The following is a 24399-nucleotide window of genomic DNA, read 5'->3' as shown; positions in this document are numbered from 1 at the left end:
GGAGATGGTTACATCCAACGTAATAACCTACCAGTAGAAGGGAACAACATTCAAAACTCATGGCTAATACCCTATACGTTGATGAGCAAATGGAGAAAAACTCTTCGTCTCGGGCTCACAATTGTTTAACTAATTAGTGAGGTAATAGCTTTTCAAAGCGATTATTAGTTGTTGATCAAAGAGGATGATCAAACATTGGGAATGAGACACTACTCATAAATAGTGACAAAACATTTCGCAACGAGTCAAACCCAGATGGAGTAATATAGCATGTGAAGGTAGAAGGCTTACGAGTCGTGAACTTTACCATGAAAAGAAGCATCGTCAATTTTGGAGACTAATTTTATGCCAATTATCGCTTTTATATCGAGGATGCAGAGCGAGAATTTTCCATATTTTTCAATTTCTTTTCCAGTAATTTATTGGAAATACAATAATAAGCACAATTAGTTGACAAAACCTACTAAATTTGCTCCAAAAGAAACACAGCCAAATGCTCCCAAGAGACACTGATGAAGGGCTCCTATTATCTTTGCTCCATATATTGGGATGCACAGCCTTCCTTTCCTATCATAATTTTCTTCTCATCAAAAACAAAACCCGACCTCAAGTTGCCAACGCCAACACTTTGCTGCTCGAGACACGACGTCGAGAAGCCGAACAACTTGCAAAACAGCGCACGCTTAAAGGTCTAACGAGCGGTTGGCATACTCCTGAACCAATGCCCCAAAAAGTGTTGCTCTTTGAAGCAACTGAGAAGGCCTATCGAATTCTTTTGCTTTACCTATTGAATATGAATAAAATGGAGTTAGTTTGTTATTCTAGGTGACTGGCTAAATCGTGTCGAGTTAAGAAAACTTGCCTGCGTCGATCACTAAAACTCGGTCACAATCCATGACTGTGGGAATTCTATGAGCTATGCTTATGATCGTGCACGTTCTGAAGTCCTCTCGAATGATATTTTGAATCAAAGCGTCGGTTTTCGAGTCGACTGATGCGGTTGCTTCGTCCATGAATAGAAGCTTACTACGCTTTAGCATGATCCTTCCAAGGCAAAGAAGCTGCCTTTGTCCCACACTCCAGTTTTCTCCATTATCAACAACTGTTTGAATTAGCAACAAATGATTACTTCATAGATTTCATAAGGGAGAAGCCATCATTCATAAACTTAAGACAAAGAGAAGATGAGATTATGAGATAACCACCTGGAGAATCGAGTTTTTCGGGCTTCGAAGCCACGACATCTTTAAGTTGGCATCGATCCAAGCTCTGAAACAGTGATAACATTCGAGTAACGTGACGTTCTTAAAACAATGGACAAAGCATATAAAGAAACTATTTTTACCTTCCATATCTCATCATCAGAATACAAGCCAATCGGGTCGATATTGCTTCTAACCGTCCCCTCGAAAAGAACCGGCTCCTGAGGAATGATCCCGAGTCGAGATCTTAGATCATGAAGTCCCAATGTAGCTATGTCAATGCCATCAATAATAACTTTCCCTGCTGAAGGTTCAACCAGTCTGAACAACACTTGGACCAGAGTTGATTTGCCACTCCCGGTTCGACCAACAACGCCGATCTTTTCTCCTCCGATGATACTTAAAGTAAGACCCTTAAGGACCAGAGGCGTGTTCGGCCGATATCGAACCTGTCACTCGAGAAAAAATGGACTGAAATGGCAGAAAGAAAGCATGATCTTATGAAGAACATGTAGATATCTCAAAAGCTGACCTGCAAATTTTTTAGATCAACATTGCCACGGTATGGCCAATTTGAGGGAGGAAGAGAGTCTTTAATTTTCCATGCAGCTTCTGGTGGTATGACAGAAAATTGCTTCACCCTCTCAACAGAAACCATTTTGTTTTCAATGAAGCAGCTCATATATATGGCCCAGAACATGACAGAGTTCAAAGACAATCCATACGACAAAGTCAATCCAACATTCTCTGCAATAAGTAATGTCAGTGTTAGTTAGCAGCAATCCGACAACATTACCTATTTTTCTACGAAGAAGAACAATTCACAGTACCAGGTTTGATAATGGAGCTAGGTAGTAAGATCAAGAACATTGCTGAAATGCAGAACACTATACTTCCAAGCAATTCCAAACGGAATCCCAACCACTCATTTGATCCATTATTGTGGAAATCCATACGCAAATTATTGTTTACTCTTCTAATGTTTTCTTCACAAAACTGATCTTGTTTTCTAAACGAGCGAATGGTCATAACTCCTTGTATGCTTTCTGAGAAGTGATGAATTACGGGCGCTTTAGTTATCGAGTCGAGACGTGTCAATTCACGAGATGTTGCAAGGTAGTATCCCTGTAAAATGAAATTAGATTAGAGCACAAGGTCGAGAAACGAAACAAAATATGCGTCGGGATATCCTTACCCGGTACCAAACGTTGAGAAATAGAAGTGGAATCACAAGGAAAACTGTAGGCCAAGCATACTGACATGTGACAATGAAGATACTGAGCACTGTAATGTACATTGCAGTAGCAATGGTTATGAAGAAGGGGATGAACAAATCAATGTTGGTCTGATCATTTGAAGCCTAAATGAAAACATGAGATAATAAAGGTTAGGAGGGACGTAATAAGTAGAATTGGATCGAAAGACTGGTTCGTGTGGGAAAACTTACTCGACTTAGTATTCTTCCGGATGGCGTGGTGTCGAAAAACGACATGGGGGCGTGCAAGATACTAGTAAGAATTTGTGAAAAGAAAATCTGGGATGTCTTGAGTCCTATGAGTACAAAAGAAATTGATCTTGTTAACACCAACACCACTGAAATGGCAGCGAGTGCAGCGTATATCGAAAGGAACAACGAAGGGTCAAACGTCGCAGCGCGCTCGGCTGAAGTTTCGTATGCTAACCAATAATCACCAGCCATCAAAGAAGCTTGCCACACTAGTGAGAGTAACAAGGCCACTATAGCTCCCCACCAGCCATAAGCCTCAGTGCAATAAAGCTTATACACTTCCAAGCTAACACTCCCAGTTTCCCTCTCCTCATCTTTGATGAGTTTTGATGAACCCTTTTCGGCCTCTGGTTGATCCAAAGGGCTGTTTTCACCATTGGTTTCCCTATGCAGCGACGGCGAATGAGGAGGTTTAGGAGACGAAACTTCGAGCGTAGGATTGCAGCTATCCACAATTTCCATGGAGGACTCATGAGCTGCTACTAATGCTCCAAACTCCATACCATTCTCTACTAGTTCATTGTATTTTCCAGATTGAACAATCGTCCCATCTTTCATTACCTATCATACAAATCATCAAAAAAGAATCAAAGAAATGTCATCTAATTGAGAAAACCAAAACTAAATGAATAAAGATGGCGTTCAAATCTTCAAGAACGTACAAAGATTGAATCAACATTGTGCAAGAAATCAACTTGATGGGTAACAAGTATCACGGTCTTGCCTTTGAGAGCTCCTCTAACACATTCCTGAAGATTCAAAGTTACAGATCAAAAGAAGATGAGTTAAGAAATTGATATTGATGGGAGGGAAAAAAGGCAACATTTGTACCTTGTAAATTTCAGAGCCAGTATGAGCATCAACAGCACTAAATACGTCGTCGAGAAGATAGATATCACAGTCCTGATAGACAGCTCGGGCGAGTTGTATCCTCTGCTTCTGCCCGCCGCTGAGGTTAATACCACGCTCACCGATCTCGGTCTGATCTCCATACTCCATCATTTCCAAGTCTTTTTCTAAGCAACAAATCCTGATAACTTCCCTGTATTTCTCTCTGTCCATAGGCAAACCAAATAAGATATTGTCTTCAATGGTGCCATTTTGAATCCATGATCCTTGTGCAACATAAGCCGTCGTTCCACAAACATGAACCTGTTGTGAAGTTTGCAATGTAAGATATTGAAAAGTAATCATTTGTGTGTTTTGAGTGTGCTTAAATGTAAACTGGTGATCATTGGTCGGTCGGCGTTGGTTTGGGGATAAAACCAGCGTGGACTACCGACATGTCGTTGGTTCCGATCGATTTCGAGATGAAATCTTGGACGGTTAGCTTATCAAACAGTTAAGTTCACAAAACTTTCTATGAGAAGAAACTATACCTTCCCTGACAGTTTATGCATCTCACCAAGAATTGCAGCCAAAATAGATGATTTTCCTGATCCCACAGTCCCAACCACAGCTGCTAGTTCTCCCTTTTGAATTTTCAAGTTTATATCATTCAAAACGACTTCACCCTTCGCATCGTCGTCCCAGCTAAATCGGCCATTTTCGACCACGACAGCAACATTCCCATGACATCCCTCAGTTCTTTCAATTGAATCTTCAACCAACTCTTTGCTCAACATGAACTGATCCAACCTCCCAAGTGAGACCATCGCTTGTGAAAGCGATATCATCGACTGAGGGAACGTTCGGATCGGCTCCTGCAACAACTTGAAGATAGTTGTCATCGTAAACACTGTCCCAGCATCGAGTTTGACACCTAACAGTAACGCAGCCCCAAAGGTGAGAGTTGATACAACTGCTGGCGTACTCCACATGACTATGATATTAGCAAACATTGAATACATGAATTTAGTTAGCCATCCAAATTCTGAATCACGAAAAGCTTGAATTCTATCATTGAAATGCTCCTCCCATGCTTGAAACTTGATCACCCTCATGTAATTCAGCATCTCATTCGTTGCCTTCATTCGTAAATCACGATTCATCATTACATTGAATTGGAACTTGTTGTTCCGATGCGAGCCCAGCACGACGAATATAAGAACACCAATAAGTGCAACCAGTGTTACAAGTGTAGCAAGGCCTAGATAAGCACTGAGAAGTGTCATACCAACACCAACTTGTAATGGCATCAACCATACAGCGTGCAATTGTAGCATCATATCAGAGAGCTGTTGGGTATCAACAGCCATGTAATTCACAATCTGACCAACCCCATGATCCTGTCTTGAAGATGATGATAGCCTCAAGCCCTTCTTATACAATGAAGTAATTAGAGTGCTTCGAATGAGCATACCAATCTTTTGAGAGTTGAAATTAAAGTGATGAGTGGTAAGAACTTCAAAAAACTTGGCAGCTAGAAGAATCAGTACAAGATAGTATCCTTCATTAGGAGAGCTACTTTTTCCAGCAGTGAAATCTACAAAACGTTGAATAAGAACAGGCCCCACGTACATGACACAAGTACGCACAATAGCAAGGAAGGCTGTAAAGGCAATTTCCTTCCAAAAGCAACGGAGCAACGTCGTTCGAACCGGGTGAGTCGACTTTTCATGAGGTTCAGGCCATTTTGATTCAAAGAGAGCTGACATTTCCTCAGCTCTATGCTGAGGTGAAAGAGTTGGAACTTGTTCTAGTTGGAGAGGGGTTTTGTAACCCATAGATAACAAGGGATTCATCCATAGCCAAAAGGCCCTCGATACAAAAGAGGCTGAAGCAAATAAAGACACGTTCGATTTACTCGAAACCGACTCGATCGTGTCACTGTGTCCATCGAATTCTGCCTTTTCTGATACACCCACCATAACCCCTGTTGATCCTTTCATGGCAACAAATAGAAGAACAGCTGATAATGGAAATGAAGCTATGGAAACTATATCATCCAAAGTCAAATTGAGTTCATCAGTTGTTCTAGTAGAGACCAAACGCATGATTGCTGATGCCATATACAATGAAATTATAATGAAGTTCATAACCCAGTAAATTCGAAGTGTAAGTGGATGCTTAGCAGCTACAAATCTTCTTTCATGGATTATTAAGATAGCAATCACTCCATGAGTCAATGCTTGAACCAACCAGAACGCCCCGTTCGCAATCCTCCATTTCGATTGATCATTTGAGAAAAATGTCAAGATACTTAGAACAAGGTAGCAGATGGATAACAAGCTAGACACAATTAGAGAGAGTTTAAACAAGATGTTGGTCGTTATAGGAGGTCTACTGCTACCTATGAGAGGTTTGCTTACATCAGAGTCCATCCGATCACCCGACCGGAGTCTAGAACATAACTTATGCAATGCAAAAGCTATGAGAAACAGCAAGAACAGGACATCAATGGAGGATAACAAAACCCTTTGAGGACAAGGTGAAAGAAAAATGAACCGTGACCATTGGAATATAGATCCAAGAGCTTGATCCTCAGAGGATGGAATCATGGAGCAAGAAGGTGAACTCAACCAAGAGGAAGCCATGGCTAAAATTTCTAAGCACAAAACACTATAGGATCATCTTCTAGTTGGGAACTGTCCAGTTATTCCTCTAATTCCCTGAGAAGTAAAAAGCAACGAAACCAAAATCAGTTCATAATGACAGCCCTTGCTCTGCTGGACCAAACAAAGACTTTTAAAGCAATGAAAAGAGCCAAATCAACTGTAAACATGTGGAAAAGACAAGTTGTCATACAAATAAGAGGGGATATGGGGCCATCGATCTTGACAGATCTGAGGCAAATTCAAGAGAAAAATGATGGTCTGAGCTATTACACCGAGTTCATCTTCACATAAACAACAAATTTTATGGACAAAATCTTCCAGAAGAGGATAAAGATGGAGGTTTATTCCATCTTTATAATGGTTGATACAGTCTCCAAAAAGGAAATATACCAAATGTAAGCAGCAAATATTGGATTGAACTTATTCCTTCATGCTATGCTCTTAAAAGGGCAAGCGTATACATCAAGAACATTATCTGAAATTGAAGAACCATCTTAAACGGTGCATTTGGGCGATAAAAACACAGCAAAATACGATATAACCAAGGAAAGATTCACCAAACACCATATACAAAAAAATACAACAAAGATGATGAAAAGACCGGTGGATTTGTTTTACACTCAAACAGGGTAGAGAGAGAGAGAGAAAAAGTGGCTTATTGACTTTTAAAAAAAGGTGAAAAAAGTAGAACCAGAGTCCATTTGAGGGAGGGGTTCCTTATAAACCATGGGTTCCAAGCAAAACCCAAATGAATTTAATGTAAAACCTGTCGTGAAAACTCGTCTACAGCTCATTCTTGGAACTCGAAACCTGAACACGAAATAATGGGAGGAAAATGGTGCTATTCCTTGAAAACAGAGTGTCTAAGCAAAACCCATGTGATAAAAAAAGAAATGATTCGTTGAAACAGCGTTGCAGTGCAGATCATGAAGGGGGAAAAACCCATCAAGAATCCATAAAAAAGGAAACAGCTCTGTTAAACCAGAGGTTACAAGAAAACCCAACAGGATTTTAGGGGAAAACCTGAAGATAAATGGAGTGAAAGAAATGGAGAGCTGTCTTCAAAAAACCAGAGGTTCAAAAGCAAAATCCCAAATGAAGAAGAAGCGAATGAGCGGCTAAAACTTGCCCGTAGTCCGCAGCCGCTCTTTAGAGTCCATCAAAATGGGTATTTAAGGAAGAGAGAGAGAAAATGGCAGGATCCTGAAAGATGTGCAGGGCATGACAGCGCCTCAGCCAAGCTATGAATTTGACTGGACATGGACTGGCTTGATTCTTGTGAAACATCAAAGGCCAATAACCATCTACCTCCAACTAATCGCCATTGGCGACCCAAAAGATCCTCCTCCAGTTTTCTAACAGCAATTTTATTTATTTATTAAAATTTTATTATAATATCAATATTCACCTAATCTTTCTCTCTCTTTTTTTACCTTCTTTTTTTTACATTTTAAAAGGGTATTTTGTTTGTTTTTGAAAAGTTAAAAGGGTAAAATTGGAAGCTTAAGAAAAAAAAAAAACATTTTTTTTATTGTTTTTTAAAAAACTCAAAAAACATATTTTTAACTACTAATATTTTACTAGTCAATTTTTTTTTATAATACCTATATTAAAAAAATATATATAAATAATCGCAAATAATGTATAAATAATTTTGAATATATATTAAATGATAAAAGCTATAATTGAGAGCAACTTAATTAATAAATCAAAGTTTCAATCAATTTTAACCTATGTATTTTGTAATTTACATATTTTTTAAAAATTAAATCTCATAAATAATACTGAGATGAATATCATAGTAGAAAAAAACATAAAATTAAAATTAAGAAAGAAAAGACATTAAATTGTGTTTTTATTACCTTAAAAGACGACAGTTTTAAGGTCATTCTCCAAGTTATTAATAATGTTCGTTGCCATGTATTTGTTTATGATTGAAAATTAGTACTTTTCTTAAACGATACTTTAAACCAATTAATATCACTTTTTACCCTTCACAGTAATATTTATTTTTTTTTTTCCATATGTATTAGTAAAAGTAATTACTTAATTATGTCTACCAAAATAAATAATAATAATAATAATAAGCTAACATAAATAAATTTAAAAAAAAAAAAAAACAGGATTAAATTATAAATCTTTTTTATTTTCTGATTGAACGGAAAGATCAATCTTCCAAAAAATATAAATTTTATTGATTAAACTATTTTCGTATTTACCAGAAGTCAGATATACCCTTGTTTGGAGGAGATTTAATCGTAAGAAAGAAAGAAAAAAAAAGGGTAAAAAAGGGAATAAGAGAGGGAATTTACCTTGAAAGTTACAGAGAATCCATTAATGGAGGAATCTGGTGCAGAAGAGAGAGAGATAGATAGATAGAGAGAGAGAGAGAGAAGAAGAAGAAGAAGGGTTTTAAAAATGGATAAGAGAAGGAAGAAGAAGGTGAATTAGAATTTTGTTGCTTGGAGAAGAATTTGGCGAATTATTTGGACTTTTATATTATTTTATTTTATTTTATTCATTTTCTTCTTCTTTTTTTTTTAAATATCTTTTTCGGTTGTTTGGTAGATAAGAATAGTTTTGGAGATGAATTTTCCCGATGTGGTTGCTAAGATGAGTGGTTCGCAGCCGCCCGTTACGCCTCCCATTAATTAGTTTTCTTTTCTTTTCTTTTCTTTTCAATTTTTATAGTACAATAAATAATATAAATTTGATTTTAAATTTTAATACCATATTTTAGATATCAATTTGAATTGAAACTCCTTCAATTAATCCCTACGAAATCGACCCCCCTATTTTATTCAATCATTTAATGATTTATTGTTCATATTATCGATTAATAATTGATATGAGATGACCCGTTCATTAAAGATTAATTGACTAAAATGACGACCAAACTTACTCTATTATATCTAATTCATTTCATAAATATATGTCCATAATTAAATCCACCTACCCTTATAAATAAACATTATTATATTATTGTAGTCAAATACTACACTTATAATACATTATTTCAATAAAATTAGGACAATTAATCGAAAATATTAATTTTAAATATATTTATGTCACGATATCGATCAATAAAACAATCCAAAAAGATTGCGAGAAGAGTTGACGGTAAGTCTAGTATTTTATTGTATTAATTTAATTACACAAATGAGGAGTAGAGATTTGGGCTTCATACTTAAAATATATGTTTTATTAATCGAGATATATTCAAATTAGTAGTTTAACGGAGCATTAATTAAAATAATATTATATTATATACAAAGCGTAATGAAGCAAGGTAGGAAGAAAATTAAAAATAATAATAAATCACATGGCATTCCATGTGTATTTGGTGGTTTGGCACGTGAAGCTGAAAGGGGGGAAATATGGGTCCCTCCAAATTTAAAAACCATGCAAATAAATAAATAAATAATCTATTTGAATATAAATCAATACCAAACTTTATATTAGGGGTCCCTAACATTACTATGAAGGAACTTTATGATAAATAAAAGCATATGATATAACATAATGTGACAATTTCTTTTTCAAATAAAGGTATATGATAAAATAGCTTTTTTTTAAATGGTGAAAAGTTACTTTTCAAAATGATGACATTGCATATGATAGTGCGCTTAAGCCGCCTTTATAGTAAATTATGAGACATTTTTAGTGTGGTTGAAATAGACTTAATTTTGGCAAATGGTCATACGAACTCTTCAAGTTTTCATTGGGTTTGATTGACCTTAAATTTGACCTGACTTTCATATTTTATATAGTTGTGTATCAAAACTCATGTCGACACTTGTGAGGTTATGGATCGAGGCTCTACCCAACCCTTTTTGAGCCTATCACTAACACTCTTATCTACTGGAACAGAGATGTCCATCTTCGTCTTGATTTCTTCCTCTTACTTCAAGCTCTTATCTGTAAAACTTTTCATTCTTTTTTTCAAGAAATGAGATTTTCCACCTTTTAAAAAAATACTTCTTCCCAATATACTTTTCTTTACAAAATAATAACACATAATACAAATATAACTTAAACCTAATTTCAATATTACAATATAATTTTCCACACTTATAAAAGTCAAAAATGATAAGAATCTGAGTAGAGGACGAGAAATATATTTTCCTGAAGAAATCTAGGAAATTCTTGATCCCATTGGTTAAATAAATATATGTATTATTGAGATTTGAATTATTGTGGTCCAATCACAAAACAGAACAAAATCACTAGAAAGTAGGGTTCATAGAACGTAAGGGATGACCTCAGCTGCCCAACATTAGTTCATAACCAATTAAACAACATTCCTTCTAAGTCTCTATCTCTCTCTCAATTTCTTTTCAAATTTATTTCTTATATTATTCAACTTATACATTCTTCCACATTTATTATAATTAGAACTTTTATTTTCAGATTTTCGAAAGTTTTAAAATAGATCTGTTAAGGAGAAATTTTCACATCGTTATAAATAATATTTTGTTCCTCTCCTCAAGTGATGTAAGATCTTACGATCCATCCTCTTCGTGTCTCAATGTCTTTGCTGACACTCGTTCCTCTCTCTGATCAACGTTGATCTTTCAATATTGGATACAAAAAGTTGCTCTTTTAAGAACATAATTATTGAAGTCAAATAATCAACTTTAAAGTTTTGACTTTTAGACCCCTTTTAAAATGTCATTATTTTCAAATAAACTTACCTGCTACAATAATACCTCAATAGTATTTCTAACTACTCTGTGTCTATCACTAATTGAATTTCTACCCTCATAAGATGATCACTATATAAGGATAAAAAAGGAAGATAATTTTTACAATACCGTACTTTTAGAAAGATGACAAGTCAATTTATACGAGGTATTTTATAAAATTGGTAGCTCTATGGCCTACTTGATAATGGCAACATTAGATAGGTCCACGACGTATGGTAGGAATGGGGATAGTTTATGACCGATGGGTTCCACTCTCTCATGAGTTCAAGATAGATATAGTTTACAATTGGATCATATGAATAAAAGTGACATTAAGATGATCGACTTGTTTGTAATAATTATATATACGAACACACCTTGTTTTATGGTTCATCTAAGTGTAGTTTTAGACCGATAATAGAGTAATTTATAGTTAAGGGATAAAAAGTTTATTAGTTAAATAGATTAACAAATTTTTATATTTGTGCCAATCCAATCTAAACCGTCCATTATTTTCTACTTCCAGAAATTTTGCTAAATTTTATTTATTTTCTTTTTTTAATAAATAAAAAACAGCTGGTTGGTAGAAGCATTGGCCAATAATGTGACACGTCCTCATCAATTTGAACACGTGTAACATTTTATAACGTTGGATGATCAAATTTTTATATCTTCCCTTATTGTAATAACAATTCCATTTTATATCTTTTAATTAAAAAAAAAATTGTGTTTGATAATTTTTTATTTATTTAAAGGAAAAGGTTGCAATCTTTTGAAAAAATATAAATGTCTGCCATCTAGAAAAAATATTATATTTTTCTTATTTATTTATTTAATTTGATGTGTGGACAAATTATTCATAAAGTTTAGATGACTAATGTTATTAAGTAACTTAATCCTTTGTCTTTTTAAAGAGAAAACAACAGCAAAAGGACAAAACAAGGAATCTTTATCAACAAAAATCAAACAAAATAAATCTCATTTTCTTGAAAACAAACCATTTTTGTCTCACATTAACGTATTCTTCTAGATTTATGATATTATATTATTAAAAAAATGTATTATTCATTATTTTACTATCCCAAGACGTCTTTTAATCAGTGAATTATTTTATTTATGAATTTGTCACGAGCCGAATAATAGGCATGTAACTTTATTTTTTATTTTACTAAAAAATAATAAAAATATCTTTAAATGGCATATTTGTCTTAAAAGTTCATTCCATCTAATTTTATTAATATTTTTTTAACTTAAAATAATTAGATAGTTTGTTTTAAAAATATTTAAACTTTTAATAATATTACAAAATTATTTTTAAATTTTAAAAAAATTCATTAATACTTTCCAATAATTTTTTTTTTTATAAAAAACACTTATTAAAATTTAAAAATAGCACTATACCATTTACTTTTATATGAAAAAAAATTAAAAAATTTGATCATAAAAATACCAAAACTAGAAACAATAAAGGTCGATAATATTATTAAAATATAAAATTAAAAATTATCTCACGGTCTTCATAACTCTACGTGTCATTCTCGTTTCACAATCTTGTCTTTACCTAAAAAAACATTAAAAAAAAAGTGGATGTTAATAGTTTCTAGCATTGTTCGACCATTAAGGGCTCTTCGTCTCCAATGAATTAAGATAAGATAAGATAAGAACGTGAGTGTAATTAATTTCAGATTTGATCAACTTAAACTTAATTATTACATCATTAAATCAAACCTTAAAGGACACCCATAAATTTTATTTAATTTAATTATGTCAATTCATGTGATGGGGTTGAAATAAAAATAATAATAAATAAATAAATAAATAAAACTCTTGTTGTGTTTTTTTTATTTAATTTATTAAAACCTTTTTGTGTTTTTATTATTCATTACCTGTTACTCTTATTTAATAGCTTGAATTAAATGTGACAGAATATGAATTTAATTCAATCATATTCATTCGTAGGTTTAATGAGAATATATATATAAAAATACAATATAATATAAAAGGATTGAACTTCATTTTGGCAGCAATGGTGTTTTGGGAGAAGCTTCTAGAGAATCAAATAGCCATTTTCAGCTCATATTTGGAGTTATAAACGATAACTTTTTGTAACGCTCCATGTTCAGAATTCGGACATGATTGTGTTACCTACTTCTAGAGAATCATTCTAACATATTTTTTTTTTTTATGAATGAACACTATCCACACAGAACACGAGTTATTTTAGCATGTTATCATTGTTCACATGCATTCCAAGAAAATTTATAAGAGGTCACCCATCAATACGAATCATTTTAACATGTTGTCCTTACTCATGCATTTCAGACAAATTTCTAAGAGATCATCAAACATAAAATTATTCTAAGAAAAACATGATTAATTATTTATTTTATATGAGTAAGCCATCAAAAAGAAATATGTACCTTATTGGTATAAGTCTATCCTTAAAATCACTTTCATTTGGATATAGTCTCAATTTCTCTTTAAGTATGGTAAAAAAATTAGTTTTTATGGTAACTTTATATTTTTTTCCATTTTTAAATTCTACAGATATTTGTTGTACCACATCTTGTAAAAGAATATTACTCGTTAGTCCAACCAATGTTCCACGTCATCATTTAAGTAGCAATTTTAATATCTTTTTGAAATGTAAATTTAATTAATTAATTTTAAAGAAAATTGTACACCAAAATAATGGGAGTACGAGCTAAAAAATAGTTGACACTATTTGAAAAAAAATAAAAATAAATAAAAAGTAAACTTTTATTTGCACCGCATTTGGAAAAAGTAAATATGTTATGGATACTTTAGGTTCCGATATGGTCCTTCAAAACACTTAATAATTTTGTTCGCCACTTTCTCGATCATTAAGTATAGGTTCGAGCTTTTTTGACCACTTCCCAAAATATTAGATAGGTTTCTACTATTTTCTCACTTTTAAATCGGTGTTGGTCGACACTTCCACGTGTTCAAAAGGCATACATAATTTTCAAGATTGAATTACGTTTTTTAAATTCAATTTAAATAAAAGTACTTTTAGAAGGTCATTATATAGTGTTCGAGGAGCGAGCTTAGCGCGTTAAGCTCATTTTTAAGTTGGATGGGACTTAGACATGTTTAAGTGTGACGGTTCAAAGTTGACTAATTTAGTTGAAACTCATATGTCTAATATTGACTAATTCAAAATAACTTTTAATTAAATTTAGAAATATTAATAAAACCTAAATAAAGAAAGTTTTGGATTTAAATGTTTTCTCATTATTTAAAAAGCTCCCTTTAAAATTTTGGAAAATTTTATTATTACTTTTTGGCTTTTTTTAATGATAAAAAGTTACTGTCATGATACCACAGCTGAATCCACTTTGGTTTGGTAGATTGAGTGGTCAATACTGTGACACGTAATTCTTAATTTTCAATTTTTTTTTTATATGCAATAATAATTTATAATTTTAATATTCTAACTTATTTATTATATTTATTTTTAGAAAAAAATACATAAAGTAATATTTTATTCATGTTTTTTTTTTTTACAAAATTGGAAACAACTAAAGCTTCTTGTCGGGAGGGAAAAAAATAGTTTTATTTATTTATTTATTTATTTTTATTTAAATATAGTTCATTTTAAATTTTGCAAAAAAGAAATTGTAATTTATACCTCCGAATTTTAAGTATGTTATAAGAAAAAATTATTTATTAATATTTATAACTATTTTTATTTAAATTTATTTAAAATAAGTGAGGACTTTAATGAAGCCATTCATGTAGGGAAAGGGCAAAATGAGGCACCTTTGAACCATGTATCTTTAAGTTTGAAAGGGACTGAATTGTAATTGAACATGTGACCAATCTCATTAATAAATGATCTAGTCGACTCAAAAGATAGTTTATTTAAGACTTTTGAAGCCTCCTCGTGACTTTGTCAATTCATTTAGGTTCGTCTTAAATGTAAGGTTGTTGACCTTGTGTCAGCTTATTTTAATCATGGGGTTCGTTCTTCTAGTTCAGGTAATTCAATTGGGTTTTGATATTATCCGCTTTAGTCTGTTACGTATTGTTGTCAATCTCACATTTTTAAATGCGTTGCTGAAGAGAGATTTTCAGACCCTTATAAGAAATGTTTCGTTCTACCCTCCAATCAATGTGGATCTCACACCACTCTCTAGCTGTTCTTATGAAGTATAACAATCATAATCTCGGAAGTCAACCCTTGCACTTGCTAACAGCATATACTCATGTGGCTAGATAAGTTCACTGCTAAAAATAGTTAGAAATTCCATAAAAGGCTTTACACGGACAAACTAATAAAGTAGTATTGATATCATATGCATTAAGAATGTAACTTTGTATCTACCAATTATTTTGATATAAATGCAGACCTCAATCGAGATACTTCATTAATAAAGGTTAATTGGCGACTCTCTAATAGTCCACACATTATATAACCATACGAAGAGTGACTTAGTGCTCCGGTCAGCTGTTACGATATGATGTAAGTTTTTATCAATCTAGACGAATTTATTGCTAGAGGTTAGCATAACAACATAAATGTCATATGACAGGCACGTCACACCATGTACTAGCTAAATAATATAAATTAAAAAAAAAAAGTAGAAAAAAAACAAATTAGGTCAATACCAGATATGTAGTAGGACATTGAAAAGAACAAAATAAAACAGGACCAAACTTAAATATTGGCCAAGTCAAAAATGGTGGCATGGAAAAAGTTTTAACTATTATTTTAGATTGAATTAAATATTTTAATCTAATAATAAATTGAATTAAAAACATCAAAATATTGACCCAAATATTAGTGATATATTTTATAATTAGATGTCTGATAATGATACGAGGGTGGAGGAGAGTCGGTCTTTTTTTTTTCCAATCATATTAATTTTAAAAAGTAAAGTCTTTTTTTAATGTCTTAACAACGATCAATATCCAAATATTTATCGATACGTCAGTAAATTTGAGTTATTGATAATATTAATATATTTCATCCTTGCTAATATATAGGTAACGTTTGAGGCTTTGGATTCAACATTCTCTTGTATCTCCACGACATAACTACGTTTACCAACTTGTCTTAAAGTGCTTATAAGAGTGAATATAACCATTCCAAAAATTAACTCCCGTCATTTTAATATATTTGTTTCTCACTCTTAAGAGGTCATCCAACGTAAAAGAAAAAAAATAGAGATTAGAGAAAGGAAAGTTTTGGAAGGAAGAATTNGGTATATGGTAATATTTGGGAAGGTAAACAAAATGAAATTACTAGTTATTTGGGCTGAAAGCCCATATCACTTGGTCTTGGTGGTGGACACTGCATGCAGGCCCAATTGGATTAGTGGGCTTTGCATCCAACCCAATTCACTTGTAATACCTAAACAATATTTTCATTTTTTTAAAAATGTTATAAGTTAATGAACCAAATTTTACAAATCAACATAATTTTACAAGAATTTTTTTTAAAATTAATAAATAATTGATTTTACCGAAAATTTTAAATTATTTCTCGTTTTCTCACTTTCACAATATTTGAACTTTTAATCCCATCTTAAAAATAAAAACAAAATTTTTAAAATTATTTTTTTTAATTTTCAAAACTTATTTAATTTGGAGAAACAAAATATAGAAGTAGTGTTTATAAGCTTAATTTTCCATAACAAAAAAAAAATCAGATTATTAAACAAGTCTTAATCTTTAAATAAAAAATAAAGTCTTACTCTTTTAAATTAAGGTGTACATGGGCGAGAAGAATTGGACTTGGGTCCAAAATCCTTGGACGTGTTTGGGGTGTACGTGCACGGTCGAATGTGCCACTGGTTCAATTGGCGGTCTGACTGGGCCAGTCGACACGTCTCTAAATCATTCATCTTCCTCGCTAGGTCTCTACTTAGTGTCTTCTTTTCGACCACAATGGCGACTCCTCTTGCAGTGTCAAGCGGTGGTGGAAAACAATGGGGGACTAGGAAAGACGAGCAGCAAACAACACAAAGCGAAAAAAAAAGAAAGAGAGAATCACTCATGAAACCTTAAGAAATAAGCTCAAACGAACAAAATCATAGGTTAAGGTTAATATAATTAAATAGTGTGAACCAATCATTATATATAACATGTGACAGCAAAAATTGAAACAAGATAAGAAAAGTTGGTTGATAAGACACAAATGATTGAGTAGGCCGTGAGCATCAGTGATTAAATTATAAGCTAAAAAATGTTGAACTTTAAAATATCAATTATGGAGATAGGACACATGAGATTAACAAGTTAGCTAAGTAAGTGAAGCTCGGAGAAACTAAAAAGATGTGAATCCAACGTTTGAGTTATAGCATATGATATAAATGATTGAGATTAGGTCTAGAAATGGTGGTGGTTTTAATATTATTTGTAATATTTAAAAATAACGGTGAAATGAAAATTAGAATATAAGGAGGAAAATAAAATAATATTGAAGTATTTTGTATAATTAAAAAAAGAAAAAGCTGAAAAAGCGGAAGTTGGGACTAAAATAGTATTTAACAGGAAAAAGAAAAAGAAAAAGAAAAAGAAAAATATATATATATTGTTGGTCGAGTGAAAAGCCCCCGTAGAAGCGCTGTGAGAGATAGAGAGTTCTTCCCATCACAATTAAAACCTTATCTTTCACCATTCTTCTATCTCTCTTTCGGAGCACTCTCCGACTCTCAGCCGCTCCCCCCACAGTTTCCTGTCAAACACAGGACGTTGTGGATTAATTTTCCCCAACGGAGCTCCATTGAATTCTTTCGTTCTCCATTTTCAATTTCACAACAAACACACACAACTCGCCTCGATGGAATCGAAGGACTTATCTCAACAACCGTCGCTGCAGAACTCTGCCTTCTCAGGTTCTTCTTCGACTTACTCCTCGTCCTTTTCGTCTTCTTCCGTTGATTCCAATGTCGATATGCCCTCCCGAGAAATGGAGGTTAGTGAAATTAAAACTAGTGTTGGTGGCGATGGGGATGGTAGTGATGGTGGTGGCTCGGAAACTGAAGGGTTTCTGAGTGGGGAGGAGGAATTTGAATCTGCTTTTGATAGACCTATTCTGGAGTATCCAGGGGAAGAATCCTTCGGAAATTCCATCAAAGGGGGTGATAGTGGTAGTTCTTTTGTGAGTTGTTCCGAATTTTCGGCTCCCGAAAGTGTTAGGCCAATTGCGAAGATTTCTGTTGATAGTGACGTCGAGGAGGAGGATGATGGGCTCCAGGTGGATGAAAGCCTGGGGAGGAATGAGGAAATGGATGATAAAGTGGATGGAGAAGATTTTGTTGATAGTAAGGGTAATGAAATTGAGATTCCAGTTGAAAAGGAGGAGGCTCTCGTATCTGGCGGAAATGCGGATGTGAGTGATGTGGTGAATGAAGGGGATGCTAGTCAAGTTTACGAAAGAACGTTTGAGTTGTCGGGGAACACAAAGGATAGTGACGTGCCTGAAAGTTCAATAGCTGAGGATGTTGGCTCTGTGTTCGAGGAAACTGCTAATGTTGGGAAGCAGGTGTCAGAGGAGGATGAATTGAACGATGTGACAGTCGAACAGCAACGAAATGAGGCTTCAAAAGGAGGAAAAGAAGCAGAGTTGAATAAAGAAAGTCCGATGACTGAGAAGCAGGCTGATGAAGGAATTGGCTTAAATGAGAAGGTGGTTGCTGAAGTTGTAGAACAATTAAAACAACAGGAATCTCCTGGTTCTTCTTCTGATGACAAAGCTGATTTGGGAGACCAAGCAAGCTCTAAGCTTTCAAAACTAGCAGATGGTAAACAAGAAGCAGAAACGGAAAAAGGAAGTCTCTTGGCTGAGAACCAGGCAGATGGGGAGGTCGAATTGAATGACAAGGTGGCTGCTGAAGACGGAGAGCAATTAAAAAATTTGGAAACTGGTTCTCCTATTGACGACAAAGCTGTTCTGGGCGATGACGAAATCTCCAAGTTTATAAAACTAGCAGATGGAGGACAAGAAGTAGAAATCGATAAAGGAAGTCCTGTGGCTGAGACGCAAGCAGATGGGAAGATTATATTGAATGACATGGAGGATGCTGAAGATGGAGAACAGTTACCCAAATTGGAATCTGGTTCTTCTGTTGACAGTAAAGACGACCAGGATGATCAAGCAAACTCCAAGGTTGCAGAGCTAGAAAACTCTGAGTTTTTAGAACTAGCAGATGGGGGAGAAGAAGCAGAAATGGATAAAGGAAGTTCTGTGGCCGAGATGCAAGCAGATAGGAAGATTATATTGAATGAGATGGAGGATGCTGAAGATGGAGAACGGTTACCCAAATTGGAATCTGGTTCTTCTGTTGACAGTAAGGCTGACCAGGATGATCAAGCAAACTCCAAGGTTGCAGAGCTAGAAAACTCCAAGTTTTTAGAACTAGCAGATGGGGGAAAAGAAGCAGAAGTGGATAAAGGAAGTCCTGTGGCAGAGATTCAAGCAGATGGGGAGATTATAAGGAATGACAAGGAGGATGCTGAAGATGGAGAACAGTTTCCCAAATTGGAACCTGGTTCTTCTGTTGACAGCAAAGCTGACCAGGATGATCAAGCAAACTCCAAGGTTGCAGAGCTAGCAGATGAATTTACTGATTCAGTTTTAGATAACAAAATCATGCATGAAAGTTCATTGGTATCAGTAACAGCTGCTGTCGGTAATCCGGAGGAAATAAAGGATGTAGGAAATAGGGAGACTGCGGATTTGGTACATGGAGCTGCCAAATTGGATAATGGGTTTGATAATGTTGGGCATGAAACGGATGATTCTGTTGACCATAATTCTTTGGTTTCGAACCCTGAGATTGACAATAACATGCTGGAAGTCAGTATTGCAGTTGCAGCAGAAGAAGCTGTGTCTCATGGAGACAGAGAAATTGCGGCTTCTGATATTGCAAAAAATGAAAATCTTGCGGCTATGGATGTAGAAGATCAGCAGCCTGATGAAAAAGACTCTAAATATGATTCTAAAATAAGAGAGGATTTTCCTGGTGAAGTTGAACCTAAACCATCTCAGGAGGCTAGGTCTTTGGTTAAAGAAAGCATCCCTGATAATGCTTCAGTGATAGATAGTGGAATTTCTGATGCTCCCAAGGCACTTAAACCAGTTTTGAATGAAGTAGATGGGGAAAAGCATCCTTTAGATGAAGAGGGTGATATTGAGGGTTCCGTTACAGATGGAGAGACTGAAGGTGAGATATTTGGTAGTTCTGAAGCTGCTAGAGAATTCATGGAGGAGTTGGAAAGAGCCTCAGGAGCTGGTTTCCATTCTGGTGCAGAGAGTTCTATTGATCAATCACAGAGAATAGATGGTCAGATTGTCACAGACTCGGATGAAGCAGACTCGGACGAAGAAGCTGATGGAAAGGAGTTGTTTGATTCTGCTGCTTTGGCAGCACTTCTGAAAGCAGCTAGAGATGCTGGCTCAGATGGTGGCCCTATCACTGTGACATCTCAGGATGGCTCCCGGCTTTTTTCCATTGAACGTCCTGCTGGTCTTGGCTCCTCGCTTGTAACTGGAAAAAATGCTTCCCGCCCAAGCCGCCCTCTCTCTTTTGCCCCAGCAAATCCTAGAGTGGGGGATGATTCTGAAAATAAATTGAGCGAAGAGGAGAAAAGTAAACTACAAAAGTTACAGCAGAAAAGGGTGAACTTTTTAAGGCTTGTTCAGAGACTAGGTGTTTCTCCGGATGATTCATTAGTCGCACAGGTTTTATATCGTTTTGGGCTTGTAGCTGGTAGGTCTACTGGTCAGCTATTTAGCTTTGATAATGCAAAAAATACTGCTATGCAGCTTGAAGCGGAAGGAAAGGAAGATTTAGACTTCTCATTGAACATACTTGTTCTTGGGAAATCGGGTGTAGGAAAGAGTGCAACTATAAATTCAATTTTTGGGGAAGATAAAACTCCAATCAATGCATTTGGGCCTGGTACAACTTCGGTGAAAGAAATTATTGGGACAGTAGAAGGTGTTAAGATCAGGATTTTTGATTCACCTGGTCTTAGATCCTCTTCATCTGAGCGTCGTATCAACCACAGAATTTTATCCTCAATTAAGAATGTAATGAAAAAATTTCCTCCTGATATTGTTCTTTATGTGGACCGGCTGGATAACCAAACCAGAGATCTTAATGATCTTCTGTTGTTAAGATCAGTATCCAGCTATCTTGGTTCTTCCATCTGGAAAAATGCCATTATTACTCTTACTCATGCTGCCTCTGCTCCACCTGATGGTCCATCTGGTTCCCCTTTGGGTTATGAGGTGTTTGTTGCTCAACGGTCTCATGTTCTTCAGCAAACTGTTGCTCAAGCTGTTGGTGATCTGCGCATTCTAAATCCAACTTTAATGAATCCGGTTTCTCTTGTCGAAAATCATCCTTCTTGTAGGAAGAATAGAGATGGCCAGAAGGTGCTTCCCAATGGTCAAAGCTGGAGGCCTCAGTTATTACTTTTATGTTTCTCTATTAAAATCCTGGCCGAAGTAGGAAATCTTTCAAAAGCTCCAGAGACATTTGACCACAGGAAGCTTTTTGGTCTCCGTAGCCGTTCACCTCCTCTTCCATATTTATTGTCTGGTTTGTTGCAATCCCGCACACACCCAAAGCTACCATCAGATCAAAATGGTGATAATGGTGATTCTGATATTGATTTGGCCGACTTGTCTGATTCTGATCAAGAAGAGGAGGAAGATGAGTATGACCAGCTCCCTCCGTTCAAGCCTCTCAGAAAATCTCAGGTTTCTAAGCTTAGCAAAGAGCAAAGGAAGGCATACTTTGAGGAATATGATTATCGGGTGAAGCTTCTCCAGAAAAAGCAGTGGAAAGAGGAATTAAAAAGGATGAGAGATATGAAGAAGGGTCAACAACCTACTGTAGATGATTATGGCTACATGGGGGAAGATGACCAGGAAAATGGTGGTCCAGCTGCTGTGCAGGTTCCTTTACCTGACATGGCCCTCCCTCCTTCTTTTGATGGTGATAATCCAGCTTACAGATTCCGATTCTTGGAGCCAACGTCTCAGTTCCTGGCGAGGCCAGTCTTGGACACCCACGGTTGGGATCATGACTGTGGATATGATGGTGTGAATCTTGAACACAGTATGGCCATTGTTAGTCGATTTCCTGCTGCTGTTGCTGTTCAAATTACCAAGGACAAAAAGGAATTCAATATCCACTTAGATTCCTCGGTTTCTGCCAAGCATGGAGAGAATGGTTCTACCATGGCAGGTTTTGACATTCAAAATATTGGAAGGCAGCTTGCATACATCCTTAGAGGAGAGACAAAATTCAAAAGTTTCAGAAAAAACAAAACAGCTGCTGGGGTATCAGTGACATTCTTGGGAGAGAATGTATGCCCAGGATTTAAAGTTGAAGATCAGATTACACTTGGGAAGCGTGTTGTACTGGTTGGTAGCACTGGCACTGTCCGATCTCAGGGCGATTCTGCATTCGGAGCCAATCTGGAAATGCGGCTGAGGGAGGCCGACTTTCCAATCGGACAAGATCAATCATCACTTGGTTTATCTCTTGTAAAATGGAGAGGAGACACGGCTTTGGGGGCAAACTTTCAGTCACAGTTTTCTGTTGGACGAAGTTACAAAATGGCAGTACGTGCAGGAATCAACAACAAACTAAGTGGACAGATCTCTGTCAAAACAAGCAGCTCTGACCAACTTCAGATTGCTCTTCTGGCTCTCCTTCCTGTTGCCAGGGCTATTTACAACAGCCTACGTCCTGGAGTTGCCGAACATTACTCAGCCTATTAGGTTATGTTTCATCTTTCTATATCTTTCTGTTCATTCCTGTCGGCATTGCACTGTAGGTTATAGATTGAGCACTTTCTGTTTTATTATTTTTGCTGAATAAGTAAGATTCTATTGATCTATAAATTTGAATCTTCGCTTTCATGTTGTTTGATTCCATTACGTATTATCCAATTTTGAGAAGAAAGCAAGGTGTGTTGTCCCATCCTTTATAGCTTCTAGTCATAATCTGTTTCTGACCAGGTCCAGAGTTAGATTATTTACATAATTGAGATTGATTATTGCTTGCTTGTCAATGGCATGTAGGTCCTTAACCCTTTTGAGATATCGTTGTAGGTGTATTTTTTACTGAAATGTTTGGGGAATTTCACATGTTTTAGATGTTCTGGAATATTGAAAACACTAGAGCCCACTTTTAGCGACTCTCGAAGTTCAAAAGAAGCTTGACGTTCTTATTTTCTTATATGGATTGAAGTCAAAACTGCACGAATTGAAAAATTAAGCCTTGTATCTGGTCTTGTCATTTACACAAAACTCTACGAACTGTTATTTGTGTATTGTCTTGTGTAAACCAACATGCTTTGCCTTCTCGCTAGTGTTGACCCTTTAACCTGCAACATCTTACACTATTCTTGGAGAATGTGTTCTAAAACATTATTTTTATGTTTTTCATGTTGTTTTCTTTCATGTTCTTTGACTCTTTCAATGGTATTTGTGTTATGTATGAAAACTGTGAGATCCCACGTTGGTTGGAGAGGGAAACGAAGTATTGCATATAAGAGTGTGAAAACCTCTCCCTAACATACACGTTTTAAAAACTATGAGGCTGACGACAATTCGTGACCGGCCAAAGCGGACAATATCTGTTAGCGGTGGACTTGGTTTATAACAAATGGTATCACAGCCAGACACTGACAGTATGCCAGCGACAACGTTGGACCTCCAAGAGAGGTGGATTTTGAGATCTCACATCAAAGGGAATGAAGCATTGTTTGCAAGGGTGTGAAGATCTCTCTATAGTATGACAATGTAGCGATAGATTGAGTTTTTTAGTATTAGAGAGTTGAAAAAGATTGTTTTGAGTAATATGGGAGCGGGGAAGTAGTTAGATATCTATTGTATTGTTTTCATCAGTGCAAGGAGGAGGAGGAGGAGGGGGGTGATCCTTTTTGAATATTAAGTATTAGGTAGCTTGTTTGTTTGTTCCTTAAGCTTACAAATTGTCTCCTAATATTGTTCAAACACTCACTGATCTAGATGCTTTGTGTTTTGGCATGGGAGAACAATCTTCTCACGAGCCACCTTCATCAATTCTAAATTAATTTTAGATCTTCCATTAGAATTTTGTTTTTAAAACATTAATGCAAAACTTTCACTTCTTTACATGTGCTAGTGTAATAATTATGAGAAATTTTCATATGTTCGTCTTTTTTTTTGCTTCTTTAGAAATAATTACATATTAATTTTATTTAGGTGATTTGAGCTAGTTTTAAATAGAAATAAACTAAAATAGCTTTAGAATATTGACTATAGTCTAAATTAATAATTATTAGTTTAAGATTTTAATCGGATAAAATCCTTCCATTTTCTAATTTTAGTTCTTAAATTTAATAAATTTTAAATTTAGTTATTATGCTATCAATATATCTCATATTTAATTTTTTATCTACATTAAACAAATACTAATAATAATAACAATAATTTTCATGCATAAACAAATATTATTTGATTAATTTTAAGATTT

General features: G+C 35.0%; 2 protein-coding genes across 5 annotated transcripts; one reads left to right on the top strand and one right to left on the bottom strand.

The window, feature by feature from the left end:
- Nucleotides 1-341: 341 nt before the first annotated feature.
- On the bottom strand, nucleotides 342-8627 carry LOC111789852 (ABC transporter C family member 14-like). 4 transcript variants are annotated; one of them, XM_023670560.1, is made up of 12 exons: nucleotides 8519-8627; nucleotides 4089-6260; nucleotides 3541-3861; nucleotides 3372-3458; nucleotides 2650-3270; nucleotides 2398-2562; nucleotides 2033-2327; nucleotides 1735-1949; nucleotides 1346-1651; nucleotides 1206-1269; nucleotides 863-1102; nucleotides 684-784 (listed from the first exon to the last, which is right to left on the bottom strand). In XM_023670560.1, exons 2-12 carry the CDS (start codon nucleotides 6183-6185, stop codon nucleotides 684-686), a joined length of 4512 nt encoding a protein of 1503 aa, XP_023526328.1. In that variant the 5' UTR covers nucleotides 6186-6260; nucleotides 8519-8627. The 4 variants fall into 4 exon arrangements, with proteins under 4 accessions (XP_023526327.1, XP_023526328.1, XP_023526330.1 ...); XM_023670562.1 differs by lacking the exon at nucleotides 8519-8627 and adding an exon at nucleotides 7230-7561; XM_023670563.1 differs by lacking the exon at nucleotides 8519-8627 and adding an exon at nucleotides 6397-6536.
- Nucleotides 8628-17462: 8835 nt separating this feature from the next.
- LOC111789738 (translocase of chloroplast 159, chloroplastic-like) lies at nucleotides 17463-22812 on the top strand. Its single transcript, XM_023670411.1, has one exon. The coding sequence runs from the start codon at nucleotides 17700-17702 to the stop codon at nucleotides 22656-22658; it is 4959 nt and encodes a 1652-aa protein (XP_023526179.1). The 5' UTR covers nucleotides 17463-17699; the 3' UTR covers nucleotides 22659-22812.
- The last annotated feature ends 1587 nt before the right edge of the window (nucleotides 22813-24399 follow it).

The sequence above is a fragment of the Cucurbita pepo genome, chromosome LG03 (assembly GCF_002806865.2).
Source record: "Cucurbita pepo subsp. pepo cultivar mu-cu-16 chromosome LG03, ASM280686v2, whole genome shotgun sequence".
In the NCBI taxonomy this organism is placed as follows: Eukaryota; Viridiplantae; Streptophyta; class Magnoliopsida; order Cucurbitales; family Cucurbitaceae; genus Cucurbita; species Cucurbita pepo.
This window is presented reverse-complemented; position numbering and strand designations above follow the sequence as displayed.